Source organism: Egretta garzetta, unplaced genomic scaffold, assembly GCF_000687185.1.
Source record: "Egretta garzetta isolate BGI_Z169 unplaced genomic scaffold, ASM68718v1 scaffold60, whole genome shotgun sequence".
Classification (NCBI taxonomy): domain Eukaryota; kingdom Metazoa; phylum Chordata; class Aves; order Pelecaniformes; family Ardeidae; genus Egretta; species Egretta garzetta.
Genome location: NW_009258269.1, coordinates 110,017 through 131,404, shown reverse-complemented (window position 1 = coordinate 131,404; position 21,388 = coordinate 110,017). Strand labels below are relative to the sequence as shown.

Here is a 21,388-nt window from a genome sequence, read left to right as displayed (position 1 = left end):
TAGCATCCAAATAACATGGTGGCTCTTTTTCAAATGCATCTTCGTTATGATTGATACTCCCATCTTGAAACTTGTGAACTCTACAAAGAACAATTATGAAAATTTTATCATGTACATGATACTCAATGTTGAAAGTAAAGGCATGAAGTTACACCACTCCTCAGCAGTAACAGCCTTGTAAAGCCATTGAAGAAAACTCTAATCATCTAAGCAGTGATGAAAAAGTAATTTCTTAAATCCTCCCAGATCCTGCCCTGCATTTAAGACAAGACACTATTTTGAACAAGACCTCAATATGCATAAATGGGACTGATTAAGAGGACACACACAGCATGCAAAAATTTCATACCACATAGAGCTGTTTCCAAATGCTTCCCCATTCCCAGAGAGTAGTGGTAACTTCTTGAACCAAAGGAATTTCAGCAGGTATTATATTTTCTGTATGTCTAGGAAAGAGGAAAAAAACAACACAATGACAATGAAAAAGTTGCATGTTTTTATGTTATAGTTACTGTGTTTAAGGCATATAAATGCCTTAAAACTCATTCTTTAGCAGTAAAACTCATTCTTCTAATAAAACAGTTAAATTCAATACCTTTTCTTTTCAACAGTAACTTCCTTGATGTGGATGAAAGATTTAGGAAATATTCCCTGTTGAAGGAGGAAAAAAAAAAAAAGAATACAATCTACTCTTACTCTCCAAGAAAATTTAAATAACAAATGAGAGCTTTCCAAAACCCACTTCTAAATTTTCTTCACAAAACTATGACTATAAACATAAACTGTAGTCTCTAAACTAGCTGCTATCTAGTTTTCTGTCCAGCTAGATGCATGTGTTTCATAGATAAACAAGTTCCGTCATATCCTTTTCTACAAACATAGAATTACATTTCTTCCTAAGAAACACCATCTTCCACCCCCATCCCACCGTCTACTCCCCCAGAAAACAGTACATAGAGGTTAAATGCAGTAAAGAAACATTTTTTCTGTGCATCACCCCATACATTCCTAGTTCTTGGAAAAAAATGCAGTCTGATTTAGAGATCAGTTTGATTATCAAACCAAAGAAGAGATGCTGATAGAGGATCATTGCATCTAGTGAAAGAAATAGTGATAGACAGAGGAAATCATTTGTGATGAATAGCACAATGGCCACTGACATGAAGGACAGTAAACTCAAAGTTTACTTTGAAGCATAAGAGCCAAGAACACTGCACAGAAGACACTTTTTAAGAAAAAGGAACAACCTTTCATTTGCAATGCACGAAGAATGGAGACACTTAGCAAAGCCATAAATTCTCAGCCCTCCTAGCTGTATGTGTCACCACTGCGATTGAGATTATGTTCTCATTCTGTACTATCTAGGGCCATGCAGTACGATGCCCAGCAAGTTGCAGTAAAGGAGGCACCAGATTTCATGACATTCTCAACATTTATTTTTAATTGACCTGTGTAGAAAAAAAAAAAAGGTCACCAGACAAAATGTTCTAATGTGATGTGTCCTTGCTCTACAGCAGCTGAAAGGTTTTAAGTCATCCTAAAGGAACTTTTGACCATCGATCTATCCATGAATATCCTCACATTAACTAGCAAATCTAGTCTTGGTAATTAAGCTAGGTTCTTCTTGGATTCTTCTCTATTCAATAACTGACATTCATATGTGGTACTTCACAAAGTCTTTCTCTCAATTACATTTCAGCTTTTATAGCCATTTTCTTTTAGCACTGGATCTTAATCAAAACACAATCATCTCTTATCATTTCCATAGTTTTTCATTAAGATTTAAGTTAATGAAGAAGCAAAGCAAAAAATAAGAACCCATTAATAGTAAGTTTAGTGAAATCTCAGTGTATGAAATTAATAATACTGCTTAAAACATGTTATGCATGTTGCCCTTGATGAAACCCTTTAACAGTATTAAGAATTAGTTAAAAGGAAGCAGTTAGTTCTGGTAAATATTTTCCCTTTTCAGCTTTAGACTAAATGTTAATAAAAGAAAAATTTTAATTAGAATCAAGAGCCAAAAGAAATGTCAAAGGAGTATGTAAAAGGCAGTTATAGTATTGGACAGGATGGGAGCATGGTTAGCCATTCTCTTATATCCACCCTCAATTACTGCAGATCAGCCAGTGATAGTGACTACTTTGGGTAGCTTCCACTGAAATACTATGCTGTATCAAGAACTTAGGGTGAACTACCTTATCACTAGACTGGCTTCCACCTCATCTGTGACGAGCTAGAAATGGAAGCAAGCTAATAAGGTGTACTATGCAGCTGTATTGGAGCTCATAGAACCTGAGAAACAACAGATAGAAGGCTGGAGAAAATCATTACACATAATTATCACAAATAATTATTCATTCCTCTGTCTTTTAGGATGTGCAGTCATTGAGCAATGAAGTGAAATAGTAAATTGAAGCATCTAACACTTTCAAAATGAAGCCAAAACATTGTACTATCACATGCAGTTTGAAAATAGACACAAATTAGTTGCTCTAAGTTAATGCAAGTTATTGCTAATGCCTACAAGCCACTGAATACAAAACAAGAAAAAAGAGAAATAGAAAAGACTGTTTGATTTTTTTGGATGGCATATTCTCTGCCAACAATTGTCCCTCCACTCCCCAGATATCCCTCTAAGCGGCTGTGAAGGTTTTATACATCCTTTTTCCAGGCTACAGAGAAGCAACTTTGACCAAACATTTTTACTGTAATACAGGCATGAGTCTCTAACTTCAAATGCCTTTGCATTGCTTGTCCCTAAAAAAATTTGATACTAAAAGCAAGTTTAAAAACAAAAAAAATGCTTTTCTTCTTGAAAAGTGTATTTGGAACTAAAGAGTAATTTTTTTGCTACCTAACTCAGGAGTCATCATACCCAGGGTAAAAGCTATTCATTGGTGGCTTTCCATCATCAGGTATAAGAACACTGACTTTTTTTTATTAATATGATTTTTGTACATTAGAGAGATATGTAAGAATTTAAGCCTGATGGGAGTTGTTTAGATAGAATGTAGCATAAAGAATCCTTAGAAAACTGCAGAAACAAACACATCTAGCTAGCAGTAAATTAACTCAAAAAGTTATTTCAAATTATGTCTTCATCAGGCTGTTAACCTGAAGGCACAGTAAGTTTTTCTTCATTGATCTGCTTTTCCCAGTCCTCACTTCTAAAACTTACCAACATTGTCCAGGACAAATGCAGATCACTTTACTCATCTTGAAAGGAAAGACAACCGATATAGCTGACTTCAGGGATCAGAATAGGACTATCTGATAAGAGATATCAAAACCCCCACTTCATAGGTCAATTTCTTAAAAAGTCTCATAGGAATAAATAGCCTGAAATAGAAGGCTTACCTCTGATCCTTTGTGTCTTACTAGGTAACCCTTGTACCAATCTGAGAGGAAGAAAGAGTGCACTTAGCATGACAGAACATACGCATAAAAAGGCATATAAATGAGGTCATGTGTTTTGTTTCATGTAAGAACTATCTTGTATAGGATGCTTAAAAATTAATAGTTACTTCAAAAATACATAGATTAAAGTAATGTGAATATCAGGAAGCACAGTTAGCATTACTAGCACATTAGCAAGTATAAGTATATGGTCTACTTTCAAGTCTTGCATAGTACATAGAGATGATCTTACACAGAATTTAACACCCCCACACTCACATAGAAAAGGTAGAATAAATATAGTTCTTTTGTAATGTGATATGTAACACACATATATCTGTCTGTCAACCAAGATCACTCATGATGCTGAATAGCCCATGAAGCTCTTCCAATTGTGTTCTAGGTGTAGTATTCATCCAATAGAGTACATGGTTGTTCTATATCCAACTTCTCTGAACATGAGCCAAGTAAGCCATCTTTCTGCCATGAGGAATTGTAGCTTTTGCACCCAACTCAGAGAAGCAGCTTCCTAATGTAAAGTTCAAGTTAGAACCTCAAGAAAATGAAGGCCTATTATGATGGGGCTTTTGCTCCATTCATAACTAGAAACCCCTCTGAAAGAGAGTGCAGTATTGCAGGAGTGGCAATTAGAATACTAATTCAGATTTTGTTCCATCTACGCCCCAGTTAAGCCACAATAAACTTCTCCGAAGAACGTAAAATAAAGAGTTCAACCTTACTAAATTACAGCAGAAGCCATGTCCACTGTGCACATGTTCCGTGACGAAACATTACCTGTACAGCAACAGTATTCATCTCTGAATACTTCTTCTATTTCACCCCAAAGAAAGCATTTTCTAACTAAAAGCATACATTTTCTGACTCCAGTTTCATGAACAGATATTATCTCTTCCCTACCATCCTTTCTCTCTCACCATTTCTAACACAGTACAGGTGTTTCAGCCACGCAACTAAAGCATGAGGAAAAAAAAAATCCCAGACCCCAAATAGTACTGTGAGACAGGCAATGTTAAAAGTCACAGCAGAATCACTGGCCTCAAAGAAAAACTCAGGACAGATTTTTTTCGGGTTTGTCCAGTGCTGGAATTTTTTTTCCAGTATCTTCTCAACAACAGAATTCCAACTTACTTATAAAACTGTATTATTTGCACATAGTCTCCAATTTACAACCAAGCATGTAAAATCTATTTAATCCCATTTGCTGTGTCTACACATGTGCATTCTGTGCATATATTTTATGCATGCAAAACAAACTAAAATAGCACATAAAATGAGTGCAGAAAAAAAAAAACCCTGTTACTGTTGGTTACTCTTCAGCTGCAGCTGGCAGCGTATTTTTAAGATATCTGATAAAAAATGAACTTCCTCACTTGCACAATACAAAAGATTCAACTTCTTCATTCACAAATGTATTTCAAAAAGCAAGCTATAACATAGTGTGTTAAGGGCAGAGCATTCAGAAAAGACTTTTAGATCAAAAATAACCCCGTAAGATCACCACTCAACTTACTAGGCTGGACCGACAACCTGACAACAAACGTACCACAGCAGTCAGAAACCTGAAATGCTGTTTCTGCAATTAACAGAGACACTATAAGGATGAGGAGGTTTCTGGTTTGCTAATGAATTTTTTTCTTCACCAGAATGTTTGGAATGGAGTCTTGAAGAATTATACAGATCTTTTATTTTCTGAGAGGACACAAACCATTACTTATGACTGACAGATGCATCTGTTGACTAATAGTCTAATGAGTGACATCAGTATTTTCACTGCTGCTGAGAGATACTGAATTTCTTTTACAAATAGAAGAAAAAAAATGCTTTGTGCTCCAAAATATTGGAACTATGGTTTCTGAGGGGCTCTTCTCTCAAATAATTTGTTGTTTCCATACAAAACAACCTGGAGATCTGTGAAATGGAATGGGCTGGGCTCAAACAGCTTCAGATTCTTTGCAGCTTTATGACCACAACATACAAAGTGTCTTTCAACACTGAGCTGTGTCTGTAGGTGCATAATGCAGCAGTTGGCCTTTCTCTTTAACATAACTACAGTTAATAAGATACAACTGACAGACATTGGAACTAGGTTGAAGAAGATAATTTTACAATGCATTCTGCAAAGCTTGAAGCACTTCATAATTTTTTTTAAACTCTTATCTGGTCAAGAACATCACTGCAGATTGAAAAAAATAAATTACTATTATAATTACATTTGCTGATACTTAACTGTTGAGTTAGTAATAATAATTGCACCCTTGTTGCTTAATACTAATAAAAACTTAAGTAGTTCTGGCAGACTTGGGAGAGAATTCAGACAGATTGTAAAGGTACAGATTGAATCAATATGGAGGAATACACTATTGTTACAGTATCAACAATGAATTCAGCTTCACAAATGTATAAAACTTTATGTTTGCTTATTCTTCGCTGCTTTTGTTTATTTTACACTTATGCCAGTTGGCCAGATAGGTCCACATACCAACTACATAAGTTTGGATCAGCACGTTGACTATCTATCATGCATGGCTTGACTTGGACTTCTGTTCACTAAGTTGGATGGTTTTCAGAAATATTTCTATCATACTGACCTACAGACTACTTTAACATACTAGATTTCTATCTTATACTATAGGATGAGTAGGGTGCTGAATATCTTCTAGCAACAAATATTTAGCTTAGAGGCAAAAACATACTCCATTAGAACTTCAGTCAAATCTAATGTAACTTCCAACAGGTATATTACAAGCTGGCATGAACTTCACAAACTCTACGTTTACCTTGATGACTTCCTCATTTGGTAATGGCTTCCCCAAAAAACCACATTTACTGCAACATTTCTGATTTTGGCTCTCCAAAAATGAATAGGTTCTTCCTCAAAATAGAACACCACCACCAATACAAATAAGAGCATTAGACAGCTACTTACATAACACAGGGAATTGCCGTGAAGTAAAAGGGTTAAGTTATTCATACACAGAAACCTATAGCCTGAAGGCAACTGACTTACCTTCACAAGCCTCCAAGATATGGACCACATCACCAATCTGTAGAGGTAGTTGTGGTATCCCTGTGCCTCTGAAATTGTATATAGCTGAAAAATTAAAGGATAAAAATACTGGTTTTCAATACAGCCATACACTACAAGAAAACTGAAAAACTTACATGATTATTAAGTTTTTGATACTAGGACAAATACACTAGAGTAAACGAATAGAACCATAATTCTATCAAAAACTTCATCTGTTACCATTACTTAATCTCTTTTCTTGTGAAAATGCAAAGGTGTTCAAAATGGCCAGTGCTGAAAACAAAAAAACCCCAGCATATGCATAAAACCAAGGTATTCATAACAACTGCTCTGCACAGGATTTAAGAGCAACTATTCAGATGCAGGTCTCCAATACACACATATTCATTGTGCTGGAGAATTGTTAGTTGACTGGTCTGATTAAGAATTTAAGTGCACAGTTAACAGAAATTTATGGTGACGCTGGTGAGCAGGGGCACAGAGATTCATATGAACACTGAATTTACCAAATTCTTTCCTGGGTTTAGATGCTTCATCTTAACATGAAACTGTGTTTTCTATGGAAACAGTAGAAAGTCTCTTAATTTTCTGTATTTAATCACTCTGAAAAGAACACAGGAGCAGCAGATTTTAAAAGTGTTCTAATCAGGAGCTTATCTATATGTGGTTAAGGAACAGCTAACTTTCAGAGAGAAATCAAAAAAATAAGCTTCTTTACTAGTTCTTACATTCTAGGGCTACAGGATGTGGGCTGCTATGGTAAGCATTTGTTTCTGTGTATTTTTCCTTCATGGGTTGGTTAGAGACTTTTGCAATAGCATTACAGAGTAGAAATGGTTATTGAAGCTAGTATCACATGGGGAAACTGATTAAAATATGTAAGCCTGAAACCACAATTAAACTGTACAAGTAGGAACAACACACTAACTACTAACCATGACCTCGGTTGTGCAGTAAAGGTATCAGTCAGCAGGGTTTTCTTCCTTGTCTCATGACAGTGTCCCATCCATCCACACAAACAGAACATCCAAACCTGCAGTATTTTGAACTAGGGGAAAACTGATCTAGAAAGTTGAACCTACCTTCAGTATATTCCTGCATTCCTTTTGCTCCCCCCTCCAGGCTTCTGAAGGAAGCTATTCATTTCTGCTAGGCCAAAAATGCTACTAATTACACATTTTGCTTAAACATTTTACTTAAAATTGTGTTTAGTGTCTCAAATTAGCTTGCCTTTCATGAAAATGGCTAAGGTAGGAGTGTAGAGCTAAATAGATTGGTTGTCTTCACTTTTTCAGGTGTTCCATAAATTGTGTTTCTTGTTTCTTTTACCATCATTATATTAATTATATTTCTGGAACAGCTATTAGAAGGAATTCCAGCTTTAATTAAGAGGCTTATTGGACAAAAAATAAGTTCTTATTTTTGTTGACATGAAGAGGCCTTCCCACCAGTTCCTTCTCCTCGTTGGGTGGAGCATTACATATAAGGAGGGAGAAAAAATAAAAAAAAAAAAAAAAAAAAAAAAAAAAAAAGAAAAAACAAAGCCAAACAACTTTGAAATGAGGCTCTGCTGTCCAGATTCAGCCATTTATTCAAGAGAATCTTGAAGACACAAGAGACTTCCTCAGTGATCTTCAGAGAGCTGTCTTAAATTCAATTTTTTGTTGAGCTAAGTAGTAGATGTGTAGTTATGTTTTGACTGGCTTCCTTTCATTAGTCTTGACACAGATTTCAAGAAATGGAAGATGGCAAACAACTCTCCTAAGTTTTCATGACATTTAAAGAGAGGTTTTCACATGAGTGTTTGGGAGGGTGTGTGTGCTCTTACTGATTTTCTGAAACATCCATACAGATTAACATTACTGTTGACTAGCATATACTTTATTTCAAAATACAGACTGCTCTTAGTTGTATTTGTCTCAAAATATAGATGCAAATTACTGAGTCATATTCACATTGCGTATTGGGTTTGCTCTGAAAAACTTCATTTAACAGCAATTAAGTTATTGAAAAGTGCAGTAGCAAACTGACAAAGGAAGTGGCTATATTAGCTAAGACTTTTCTAAATGAGTAAGTGGAAACTTAATGAGAGAGATTTTACTGTACAATTTGGATTGTTTGGTAGGATGAGTTTAACAAATTCCTTTCAAATTTTAAGCTATAGACCTATTCAGACATTTTATGATAAGAAATTATTTCCCATATACCATTGCAAAAACCTCTATAAACAATCAACTTAATACCACCAGCTACATCCAGGTGTATTACCTACAGCACCAGACAACTTAACTAGCACATCTGTTTATTTAATTATTAACTGTGAATGAAAATTTGACTATTATATGCAGTTATATCTTCTGTCAGCTGTAATTTCCCTTACAAACTGTGACCCTCTTATATTGCAAGAATCACCTCAGAGTTCACCACTTAAGAGCAGGGTTCCCTTTCCTCCACCCTCTGTTGAGATCTTCGGGGTTGTGTATTTGCCATTTTGTGCACACAAACAAGTATTTCATTTATTTTGCTCTTCAACAACAGTATATGAAAAACCTGTATGGATTTAAAAGGTTTTTTGGTAGGATACTTAGAACAATTTGGGTTTGGGGTTTTTTGTTTGTTTGGGTTTGTTTTTTCTTTAAATAAACTCTCTGGCCATTAGAAATAAAGGCCCCTTCAAATCAGTCTGAAGAGCTTTCCACCACTCCACTCCCTGGCATCCTCTATCCCACCATAAAAAGGAGACAGTATCGTCAAGGCACAGCATTCATTCTAAATCCCAATAGCAATTAGTGACCTCAAAAGCAACTGATGTCATGGCAAGAAGATTAACAGGAGAGATTTGGACAGCATATGCCCTCCCCAGCAGCCAGCATCAGGCTAAGGTGTTCCCATCAACAGCGTATCTGTACACAGATGCTGTCAGATTTCCCCCAGAATGGCACAGGCAATGCCCAGGAACTCCAGCCTTAAGACAGTTCCTGAATACGGACTTTACAGTTCATTGAGAAAACAGTTAGAAAATTAATCTTCAGATCAACAAAAAAACCCCAACCCTGTCTTTTTAGAGCTCGCCATAACCTTAGTAGTAATTTTATAGCAGGACACAGAGAGAAAGCAACCAACCAAGAAAAAAAAAAAAGCAAACCCCCCTTCGATTCCACGTTTGTTTTAGGTCGCTCAGGAGATAAGCTGAAAGCCCGCATGCCACAACAATATTGCTTCAGAAAGCAAGCCTAAGAAATACCAGGTCAAAGTGCTAACATGAAAGATTTTCCAAACTGAACTCTGCTCAAGCAGAAGCTCTGTATTGCACCTCGGGAAGATGGAAGTGATTCCCACCATTCCCATGAAGCATGCCCAAAGAATCATTTCTTGTTCCGCCAAACAATACATACTGTTAAAGACAGTTACCCTAAGAAGCTTCCAAGTCTAATTCTGCTCTCTCTCATGCATTCAGCCACCCAGAGCATAAGTGAAGACATCTACCAGCGTCCATCCCAGTAGCAAAAAAATGAGTATGGAGGCTGAAGAAAATTCCTGTTTCCATTTATTTCCTACGTGCCTATTAAAGCCAGAGTTGTTGGATAGGATATGCACATTCCCCCCACTAGAGATATATGTGTGCATGCTGTTGAATATATGAATGGCTATGAAGCCTTTTTCATTAAGCCATGTAGGTATGTACGTGTTGTCCAAAATAGAGTAATGAAAATCTGCGGAGGACATTTCTCTTGACATTCCAAGACACAAGGTAAATTAAACAGTCCCTCTTTGTTGAGAGTACAATTCCTGTTAAAAATATAAGTTCAAACTACCACAGGTTGAGACAGAAGCACTGTTAATGCTGTATAATTTAAATTGTACATTCTCAATTTAGAAGATGATGACAAGCAGGAAAAAAATCTAAAAAAATCATCCTTTGTGCCTCGTTTGGGAACATTCACACACAAAACACTCGAGAAAATTCCCAGTAATCCAGGTAACAGAATCCTTTCCTCAAAAAGCTAGATTTCCTCAGTATTCACGCACTTTGAAAACCCAGATTCTTACTACTCATGTGATTTGACTGTAAGCTAACACAAGATAGGAATGGTGAGCAAGGAAAATCCCCCAGACCTGCAACACTGAAGCCATTATCCTAATCTTCCTACCTGCCTTTCCTGCCTGTTTTCCTTCATGTGAAGTCCCTGCCCGGTTCTTTATAACAAATACAATTATGTTATTTCATTTTTGAGACTCACCTTTTAGTAATAAAATGTGTTTCAAGTTGGTTTCCTTGGCTACTTTCCACCCTTCCACTTAAACAGAATTTGAAAAAAAAAAAAAATAAATTCCCGAGGTATAGCTTTGCTGAACCAGCTCTTAATTTCACTTTACCGTAATAGGAGGACTATCTGGAATGATTTCTATGTAATAACTCATGAAATGTTTTGCACATTCAAACAATTTCTAACAAATAGCCTCAGCAAGAACCCTGTACCATTTTATTTTTGAAATATTACAGCTCTACTTTTACAAGTAATAATGTAAAAGTAGTACCTTCTTTCCTCACAGATCAATTCTTTGTGTTCAGTTACCATTTTCTTCTCATGAAATCAGGGTGAAATCACTCAGCAAGGACATTGACAAACCTCATGGGAAACTATTATACAGCCCAGAAGACAAGAAATCCTGTTAGGAAAGAAATCTATGAAATTTGTGTTCCAGTATTCTGAGTCAAGGATCTCCTCTTAAATCTCCCAGAGCAAGTGTGCTGTAATGAACATGACATGGGTGCAGTTCCAATAAATATTTCACAGGTCAGAGACAGGTACCAAAGCTCAAGGTGGGTTAGAGGCTCATCTAATTTATTGCAAATCATGCTCAGCAAATGGTAACTCTTCACTTCTCAGATAACAAACTGTTATCTTGGATAACCATTGAATACAGATTTCTTCACAGCTTAACCTTGGGGCCAGATGGAGGTTTTAGCTGACTTGAGCTACTTACTTTCCTTCTTAAGCATAATAAAGCCAGTACAAGACCCAGGAAGTTCTAACATACCCAACTAGTTATGTGAAGACTTGTTTCTGACTCTTTCATAGAAAATAGCAGCATAGTCATTTTTCTCAGAAGTCTTTATGAAGAACAGGCTATTTAGCTGTGCTTTTTCCTTTTCATGAAGGATTGTGGATAAAGAGATTCCTTTCCCAGCTTTGTCTCCATCTTACTTTAGTTTGCCTTCTGCAGTGAGCTGTACTTCACAAAGCTGCAGGTGTTTCCCAAGCAGCTAGAACAGTCTGCTGGCTTCAGGGGCTGCATTTCATGAAGTAGGCACCGCTGGAGAAAGCTCTGTCTCCATCACAGCTCAATCTACATAGATTTCACGTCGACGTAAAATAATTTTCAGAGGTCTTCAGCAGATGAAGTCAACAAGCCAGTTGCAGCCCTTTGCGCTCAGGCTGAGCATATGCTTTTATACAGTTTCAAAGAAGTCACACACAGTCCTCTCCTTCCCCCAACTTAAGCTTCAAATAGTCCAATACTCATTTTCAGATTCAGCAGTACAGGAGTAAATGTAACACTTGAATTTAGCATACCAATGTAATATTTCACCCACTCGTAACTTTTTCACAAGTGTGACAGTTTCCTCAAGGTCTAAGCAGATTTCAAACACTCTTCATCTTGCACATTACTAGCAAACTGCTACTGAAAACCACTAGCCTACCACAACTTTTCTGTCTTGTACTGTCCATAAAAGCAGCATACATCTATGCTAGGAATGCTTCAAGACTAAGAACAAGCTTCATATGTAAAATCAGGAATATGGTTTCCAAGTGCAAAGCTGAATGTTAGCTATCTGGAGTATCCTATTTAATTAAGTAAAATACTAAAGTGGGCACATAGTCTGCATTCTAGCATAACCAAGAATCCCAGCTGGGATTTGTGTGGTCTTCCAACCCCACTCAGCATACTACTGCTCATCCAAAGGTTGGACCAAATACTCTCAAGCTGAAACCCTGCTCATCAGTGGAAACTGAAGGCATCAGGCACACTTCTAATAAGACTTACAAATTCAACCTGAGTCATTCATCAGAGACTTGAAAACAAAGACTACCAAAAACATAGAAGACAAAATAGCCCTATATGGTCAAAAAGCTTCCAGCCTGTATTATCCCAAAAGCTTGTCAACTTTCACAGACTTTATGTCTCGGTAGACTCAGTGTGCCCATATTTCTCCATTTTCCTGAGACACGAGAGGCCTTAAACTGAAAAAACACTTTGTGACTATAGTCGTCAAACCCCACATTCCAGGCCTTGTTACTCCATGAGTTTCCTATAGTTAAAATTCAGCCATTACACCGTTTTCTTTCCAATTTTAAGAGCATACGTTTGTTGAATTTCCAAAAACCTCTTTGAACACCTTCCCAAAATTAAATCCTCAGTGTGACTATTTCCCCAATTGATTTTTTTTTTGGTGCCAGACAGGACAGCTAGGGTGGTAGTGATGTGTGTGTGTTTGCTTGGGGTTTTTTGGTTTTATTTTTTCTAAATTATTCTGGGTGAAAGCTTCTCCCACTATTCTTAATAACTTACATAATGAAAGAACAAATACATTTAGTTTCTAAGATAAAGGAAAATAGAACAATCTGTGAGCCAACAACTTTGCTAAGCAAAGGAACTCCTGGGTATAAGCTACGGCTTATTGAATTTGGAGTTGTCTATTAACTTAAAGCAATTACGCAAAAGGAGAAATGGAATGGTCCCTACCAAAGATGACCTACAAGAAAAAGTTACATGTATGAGTACTTACATCACTAATATTCTATTATTGTTGGAAAGTCCATTTGATTATTGTTCTCATTTTCCCTATTCTGCTTCTCAACAGACTAAATCACAGACAATTGTGATTTTTTACATACAAGTATGAAAAGTCTTATAACACAGAAACCCCTTCTTTAACCCAGCAAACGGACTTGCTTGGAGCGAGCGGAGAAACTGCAAGTGGTAGTACTATTACCACACATGATGACACAGATTGCAGAGATTCTCTTTTACATCAAAATCACATATATGCTTGTAGCCTAGAACAGTAGGGGAGCAAGCACAGGGTAAACAAAATACCACCAGGTCTGCAATGTCAGTTCTCCCCAGTGACCTACCCTAGATCTTAAATGATGATATTCTGTTTTGGACTTCCCACTGGAAAGCACAGTCATACCTACCCTTCTTCAAGTTCAATATGCATGGAGAACACATTTTAAACAATTTGTAGAGCAAGTGCAATAATCAGTTATGGCTATGGTAACTACAGTAGGGGGAATGTATGTTCAAATTACACACGTGACAATCTTAAAAGAGCTACTGTTATTTGCCAGCTTTGAAATGCTTTGTATCATGGATTCCTTAAGATGTGGTATCTGCCAGCTACAAATTTTGCTAACGAAATATATTTACTCTAAGCCTCACAGCCATAAAACTTAAGGAATTATTTCTATAGAGAGTAGGCCTAATCTCATTTGGCCCGTTATTCGTCCCGCACAGGCAAGGTTGTACAGCCTTTGTTCTTGAGCAAGTTACTTCATGGCTAACCAGGTTTACTTTTTTTATCTGTACAAAGGAAAAGGTATCGTCTTTGAGACTTATCAGAGCGTGAAGAAGTCGACCATCTGCTGCTTCACAAACTGGATATATCACTTCCTTTACCTATTTAAAGGAAATTTACCAAAGCTTTGATAAATTTGTAGTCAGCTTTTAAACACTAGCAAAGTTCCGTAAAGATACAGACCATCAATTGCACCATTTGCTATTTCCTATAGGAAAGATGGGGACAATCTTTTCATCAGGACCAATTGTGACAGGACAAGGGGTGATGGTTTTAAACTAAAACAGGGTAGGTTTAGACTAGGTATAAAGAAGAAATTCTTTAAAATGAGGTTGGTGGAACACTGGGACAGGTTGCCCAGAGAGGTGGTGGAGGCCCCATCCCTGGAAACATTCAAGACCAGGTTGGATGGGGCTCCGAGCAACCTGATCTAGTTAGCGGTGTCCCTGCTCACTGCAGGGGGGTTGAGCTAGATGACCTCTAGGGGTCCCTTCCAAACCAAAACATTCTTTGATTCTATGGTGCACTTGATAATCCCCGCTCTCTGCAGATTTCTTAGTCAAACAGTGGCCATTTGCTTCTTTAAGCAACAGTAGGTAGACTGTGAGCTGGCTTTTTCTTAATTTGCAGCAGGAAATTAATTTTAGAAACTTGCAAATAAAAAAAGAAGTTTTGTTTTGCCCTCGTCTTCACTCTTCCTGACACAAAACTACCACCGATATCCTAAATGTTTATATGACAGCAAGTTAGTCCTTCAGTAAGTTCTAACCCCTAGTCTACAAGTTACAGGTCACTGTGTTGGCACCTGGAAACTTCCTAAGTCTCAGGACTCCTGCATCCACATGATGCAACAGATTGCAGAGTATTCAGTGAAGTGACTGAAGAATCCAAGTGTGTCTTTAGCACATAAGCAGTTGTAACAATCAGATTTATGCTAACAGACCTTTTTCAACAACTCCAGTCTCTGCTGTAAATGCAAATAACCAGGCTGAAGGAGATAACAGTCTTATCAGAGAGATGGGCGAAAGAAGCAGAAGCTATATTTTCAGCAGACCACATTTCAGAAAGCAGTACCTGTACATAGCAGTGATTGCACCGGTATCACCCTATGAGCTACACATAGTACATATTCACTCTAGAATGAGAGTGCCATAGTTGTTAGAGCAAGAGCACTGCCAGATCAAATAAAACCCAGTCCTTCCAAGTTTTTTTAAAACTCCTGAATTTGTGTTGTCTCTATGGCAGTTTAAACTTAACACTATTAAAATACTGCCATGAAATGTTATTTTCTATTACTTGCTTTATTTTTATGCACTAAAAGTGTTCAGGATAAGCAATTCAGTTAAAAGCTTACTATTTTGAAATAAATATTCTTAGAGGTAGAAAAGACTACTATATAAAATTGCATACTCTGAATATTGTATCTTAAGTCAAGTAGTGCAAGGAATTGTTCGATCAAAATGCAGCGTAGTCTTCACAAAACAAACTTCAGCGGATTGTTCTTAGTTTATGAAGTAATATATTCCACAAGATGTTTTTTATTATGTGTGGTTTGCTGTACCTTTCAAACACCACAGACACTACTATATCACTGAGCCTTTTGTATGTTGGGTGATCACATTGGCTATTAAGCTACAAACAGGCAAAACTTGACTATAAACAAAGCACAGCAGACTGACTGCTGAAGAAACAGCAGACAGATCACAACTGAGGGCCTTTTCATGGGACATGCATTGGTCAAACCTGGTAGGTTGGTCTACTGCAGGGGTATGGAAAAAAAAAAATCATACTTAACATCAAGTCAGGTTATTTGGCTCCTATAATGTTACAGTGCAAGAACAAACATTTTTTACAATTACATCAAACTCACCCTGACCCAAAATGCTCCCTGTAAAAAGCTGCTACAAGTGAAGCTTGTTTTACATTACTCCTGCAAATAGCTGGCTAGCATCTAGTACTTTTATCCGTATGCAAGATAACACCTGTCACTGGTACAGGGATACAGAGACCACATCCAACAAATCCAGTCGTATTTTCCCAAATCAATAGCTTTCAGATAAACAAGTGGAAAAACAAAGTAATTTCTACTACTTGCAAGACTGAAACAGAAAAGATTTACACCCTTTATTTTGTAATATAAACCACCACCAGAACAGGCTACTTGTATTTCACAATTCTGCTGCTGCTGCACATGGAAGCTGAACAGGAAGACGTTCTTCTCCTCATATTATTTCCCTGATGATTCATTTTATTTCATGAAGCCAGCTGGGTGGGAGGTTTTTTGTTTTTAATGCATATCACAAAATGTTATGGCCTTCTTAAAATAATGTCTTCTAGAAGAATTTGGGGATTCCAGATTAATAACTAAGCACTGGTAGGTAAAATAAAACATGAGTACAAGATTAACCGTCACTGTGTTCTGTAGTGAGAACCTGAAAGAAATGTCCTGCCGAAGTAAAGTGCAAGTGCTTCAGCTTTAATTCCTAATTTTAAGGCTTTCTCTTTTTTTTAAACAGCAATTCAGTGCTTCATGCCAGTTAACATCATCCATTTTAAGAATAATTGATGTTGGAAGATGACTTTCCTTCCAAAAAGCATTACCAACTCACGTACAGGTTTTTCTGTAACACAAGCCTCAAGTGCCAGTCTCTCAAAGCAGCTGCAGGATTCCCCTTCCCCTACATTTGTTCCCCCTAACTTCTAGCTACTTGTTATACAACAAACTACTTTCTTATTCCAACTGTTTATAAAATACGGAGGTGGGGAAAGCTGCGTTACTGTGAGAGTTCAAGACTGGAGCGGGGTGGGAACATGTGGCGAGATGGAAGGATTACATCTCCCAAGCTCACGCTCATGTATTTCTTGTCATTCTGTTGGAAAGATTAAAACTTTGTACGAAATAGATCATTTCAATTAAGCCACCGTGGTAAAGCGGAGGGTGTTAACTCATCACACTAGAGAAAACACCTGCCCACATCCTGTTCAGAAGTTAAGAAGGCAAAACTCAAATGGCAGTTTACCAAGTTACATACCCACGCCACTCTTCTCCGTCTTGTGCCATCTCGCCATTGTACATGAATCTGTGAGGCTCCAAAGGACACCCGCCACCAAGGAAACCAAAGTTTATAGGACACAGACTTGAAGACAGGTGAAAAACAAAGGCACTGCAAGCGAGATCCGTTTCCCAGCCGCTGTCGCTGAGGACTAGCAGACAGGCTGAGGCAGCTGCGAGGGTTCTGCGAGATTTGCTGCTGTTCTGAGCTCTGAGCTTCCTTCCTCTTTTCAAACTCGAGATATTGTACCCAAGTGTCATGGGGGAGGGGAATCCCAAACTGGGTGTTTCTGTCGCATGATACTGGCTGTAACACATAAGCAAGCAAAAAGGAGAAAAACCACCCCAGTCCTCTCCTGCACCAACCTTAAACTTAAGATCTAAGCTGGAAGGCTACTGCATGCAAAGAGCAGCTACAATAACTATCTCTAACTTTTGGTTAGCTCTGTTCCAAAACGTCAAGGGACTGCATTTCTTAACTGACACCAAGAGCAGATGTTAAAGATTTGACTCCATGAGACGCTACATCTTAAAACCTACTTTCTTCTAACCTGTCCCGGAGTGGGGATTTGATTTTCATAATGACTACCCCTCATAAGAGAAATGAAGACAAAGCCACAACATTTCAAACCCCACCCTTTTTATTTCTGTCATTTTACCTTTGGAGGAAAAAGTAGGAGAGTTTCTTTTTATCCTCTAAACAAAGCTACACTTTCCTAAAGACTTATTGTCAAGACAAAACTTCGAAAAGTAACTTATTGCCTATTTACAGCCTTTATTTCCACACAGGCTGCTGCATGAGCTGACTTACATAATGACATTTTGGACATGCAAAGATCAAGGCAAGTTGCTAGTAATTTGGATTAAGGACAACATACCAAATCGAAGACAAGGATGTCATCTCCGCTCATGTTCTTACTTATAGTGTGGAATTAAAAAAAACCCCAAGCTACAAACAGAAAAAGCTTTACAATATGTACTGTTTCTTTATCTCCTGCTCAGTACAACAAAGACATACAACAATCCTGTTCTCTGGGTATTACATTGCAACTTTGCAATCATTGTTTATCAACACTGATTGATAGTGCTGTGCTACATCTGTCAGAATATTTTTGAGAACACGTGACATGTCAGATCTCAGTTTTAACCAGCGATCACGAGAAGCACAGACTGCCAGTCTGTCTCATCGCACATGGAATTCTGATACCTACTTCTGGAGTAAAACCACCTTAAACTTTACCACAGATTTCCTTGAATTGCCCTAATCTTAACTATGTCCACATACTAGTTTAGGAAAAGGATTTAGCTAGTTAATTAGCTATTTCCCTCCCTAAAATAACATTGAAATTCATGTTGTGTTTAATAAAGTGAGCTAGATTCCGAGCAACTCAGTATCTCCATCACAATCAGCTTCATCTAAGAGCCCTACATCTTTCTTTTCTGTGGAACATTTAACTTTTCTTTATCTATCAAAAAGAGATTTTCTAAGGATGCCTTCCTTACTCCTCTGAATCCCTGCAGCAGCAAGTCACTACTTCCCATATACTATTTGTCCTAGGGGTCGTGACTTGCATTTATTTTGTTGTTTTACATTGCTCTTCCTCATTATGTTTCCCTATAGTACAAGTCCCGAGGAAAATTGTTCCTTTCTAGCACTCATTTAAAAACATGCATCACCATGTAGGTCTAATAAGCCTAGTCCATACAACACTACTATATTTTGAAAAGAAATGATCCAAAGAAGTGACATACAGAAGTTTCACCTCCAAACTGGGATCCAGTTTGCAACACTGTTCTGATGCCCCAAATCTCTTCCATCTCAAAGATCTGATTCTGCAAAAGGTACAAGAGACCTAAACACCCCTGGACATTTGAACACCGCTCTGTCCCCACCTGAGGGCTCGTGCCCCCCGCCTTACCATACCAACTCACCTCAAGTGCTCCGACTTGCGACCCAGGCCTCCGAAGCCATTGCTGCTTCCCACCTGCCATCCCTGCCCCCACACCCAGCTCTCGGCATTGCACACATCTGCCACTGCTTCCTCCTGTCACGCTTTCATGATGATGCTTTTGCAACTCATTAGCTACTAGCACCTACCACCACTTTCCCAGAAGTTAGCCAAGACAATCTCCTCCTCTGACTGCATCTGAAAGTCCCAGCTCCAATTCCTAACAAATGGATTGAGCAACAAAATCTTTTTTCAGCTTTAAGAGAAAAATGCATCCAGAGTAAAGCATGCGTGGTAGTCCTAAAATCCTATGTTGCTGCAGCAGAGAACAAACCCTAACAAGGATCTAGAGAATTAAGGCAGGTAGTAGTTACGACCTCTGTCAATGGAGGTTCCGATTCCAACTATTTGTTCGTTTATTTGTGTAATTATTATTCCACATTACTACTCCACAGAAAATAGCAGATAGAATCCTTTAATCATCCTGATGTACCTTACCAGCTTTTCCTTAAGTCTTTTTCCAGGCTGAAGGTCTTTACGGGCAAGTAGAAAATTCCTCGCTTCCCCAAAAGATAAAAAAAAAGATCTCTGCCTAGGGAATTCACGGGTAAAACTTACCTTGTGGGAGGTTGGGGGGCAGGCAGGGGAAGACAGCAGTATTAAAGGAAGCAAGATCCTGTAAGATGCTGACTAATCCAGTTATCAATTTTTAGCTATACTAACTTCCACCATACATAAAAATTTAAGCAGAATACAACAGTGGTGTTTAACTGGCTCTAAATTCTATTTATGCCAAGACCTGTGCGCACAGTTGTAGCAAAGCACCCGATGCAACAAAACAGAAGAAAAAAAGAAAAAATGCAAAGTATTGTCATGCACTTAAAGGACAATACCTTGGGTAAGTTATGGCACAACAAAAGCCTCAATTCCAGGCATCTTTCCCCACCAGCTAGTTATAATTCTGCAAAAGATTCATAAGCATGCACATATGATTACGGTTGTGAGGACCACACACTCCAAGTAAACTACAGCAGTACAGGTTAAGCTGTAGTTTTGGGGGATAGATAACCCTCATCTGTTTATTATCTGTTATTATTATTACTACTGTTATTATCATCTGTTGAAATAACATCCTGGTTGTGTTTAGAGCGTTAATTAACAAGTTATTTCAATTAAAAATTTATAAATTTCGCATGCCAAGTAGCTCAACAGAAATAATTAACTGTCTTAGTAGGCAACCTACAGTTCAGTACTCCCATTTAAAGTACATGCAGCCAACATCAAGTTAGTGAAGGTTTTCCTCGAATTAAAACAATTTTGTACTTTAGTTGATTTTATGCTGTTTGCATCTCAGTGTACAGTGACAGTAAACAAAGCTAACTTCAACTGTTTGCTTAAAAAAAAGTTTTCTTCTAACATTTTGTAGCATGAAAAGCATGATTTCTTCAGTGTGGTATTAAAGTTCACTTGCGCGGTCAAAGTCAAGAAGAGTAAGAACTATTTCATGGATACGTGTTGGCTTCCTGTAATACCATGGAATATCTTCACAAGAAATCAGATAGCTTATACAGACTTCATCAGTAAGAGCCTGAAGGATACAGATAGAAAGAAAATTTCTTAGGTTGAGAAAGTGATACAATTAGAGTCTGCGAGACATGGATTTATGACGTTTCATTCAACAACAGCAGTAACAGCCACCAGGCTGCACCTAAACGTAACTACATAGAAATGGACTGATAACAAGTTCAAACTGCATGGGGAAGTGACAAGCCACTTGGGCTCATTCAAGTTTACTTTGCCACATCTTCAGTCACTTCTGTTGTCACTCAGAATGTTACAGTTCAATATTTGTTGAGATGAGCGACTGACAAGCTGAAGCCACCCATATGCACAGTCATAGTGAACACAATGCTAGGCATCGCTTCTGAGCTGGCGCAACTGGAAACAAGCACATCCCAACAGCTGTCTTAGACAAGTCCATTCAGATTCATAAAGTTAGCAATTTCTCCAAAAGGTACCTAGAACATTTTATGCAAGTGATTGTCTTCCCCTGCCTCACCACAAACCCGTAACCAAGCCCATTATGTTTCTTCAACAGATAACTTAAGACACTGTATTTGTAAGGTACATTTATACATGGTCTAGACACGTTCTGGTGGTGGGAAAGTTACAGTCGCATCACTACCAAATGAAACAGTGATTTGACCAAAGCTAGAACACAACAAACAACAAATTCTTTATACGGCCTGTTTACATTTACTCTCTTGGTGCTGACTAGCAGTATCTGACATGAGCTTGAAGTTGCATCTGTTTAAAAAGAGGCACATGAGGAGCCTTAGATTCCAAAGTACCGA

The 21,388-nt window shown here is 37.8% G+C and overlaps 1 protein-coding gene across 1 annotated transcript in view; it reads right to left on the bottom strand.

The window, feature by feature from the left end:
- DOCK2 (dedicator of cytokinesis 2) overlaps positions 1-17,286 on the bottom strand; it is a 194,826-nt gene extending 177,540 nt beyond the window's left edge. The window contains exons 1-5 of the mRNA XM_035889022.1: positions 17,066-17,286; positions 6,428-6,511; positions 3,361-3,401; positions 596-651; positions 350-446 (exon numbers count right to left, since the gene is read on the bottom strand). Of these exons, the coding sequence (XP_035744915.1) occupies positions 350-446; positions 596-651; positions 3,361-3,401; positions 6,428-6,511; positions 17,066-17,102 (315 nt within the window). The 5' untranslated portion in view covers positions 17,103-17,286. The remainder of the gene's footprint in view (positions 1-349; positions 447-595; positions 652-3,360; positions 3,402-6,427; positions 6,512-17,065) is intronic.
- Positions 17,287-21,388: the final 4,102 nt, after the last annotated feature.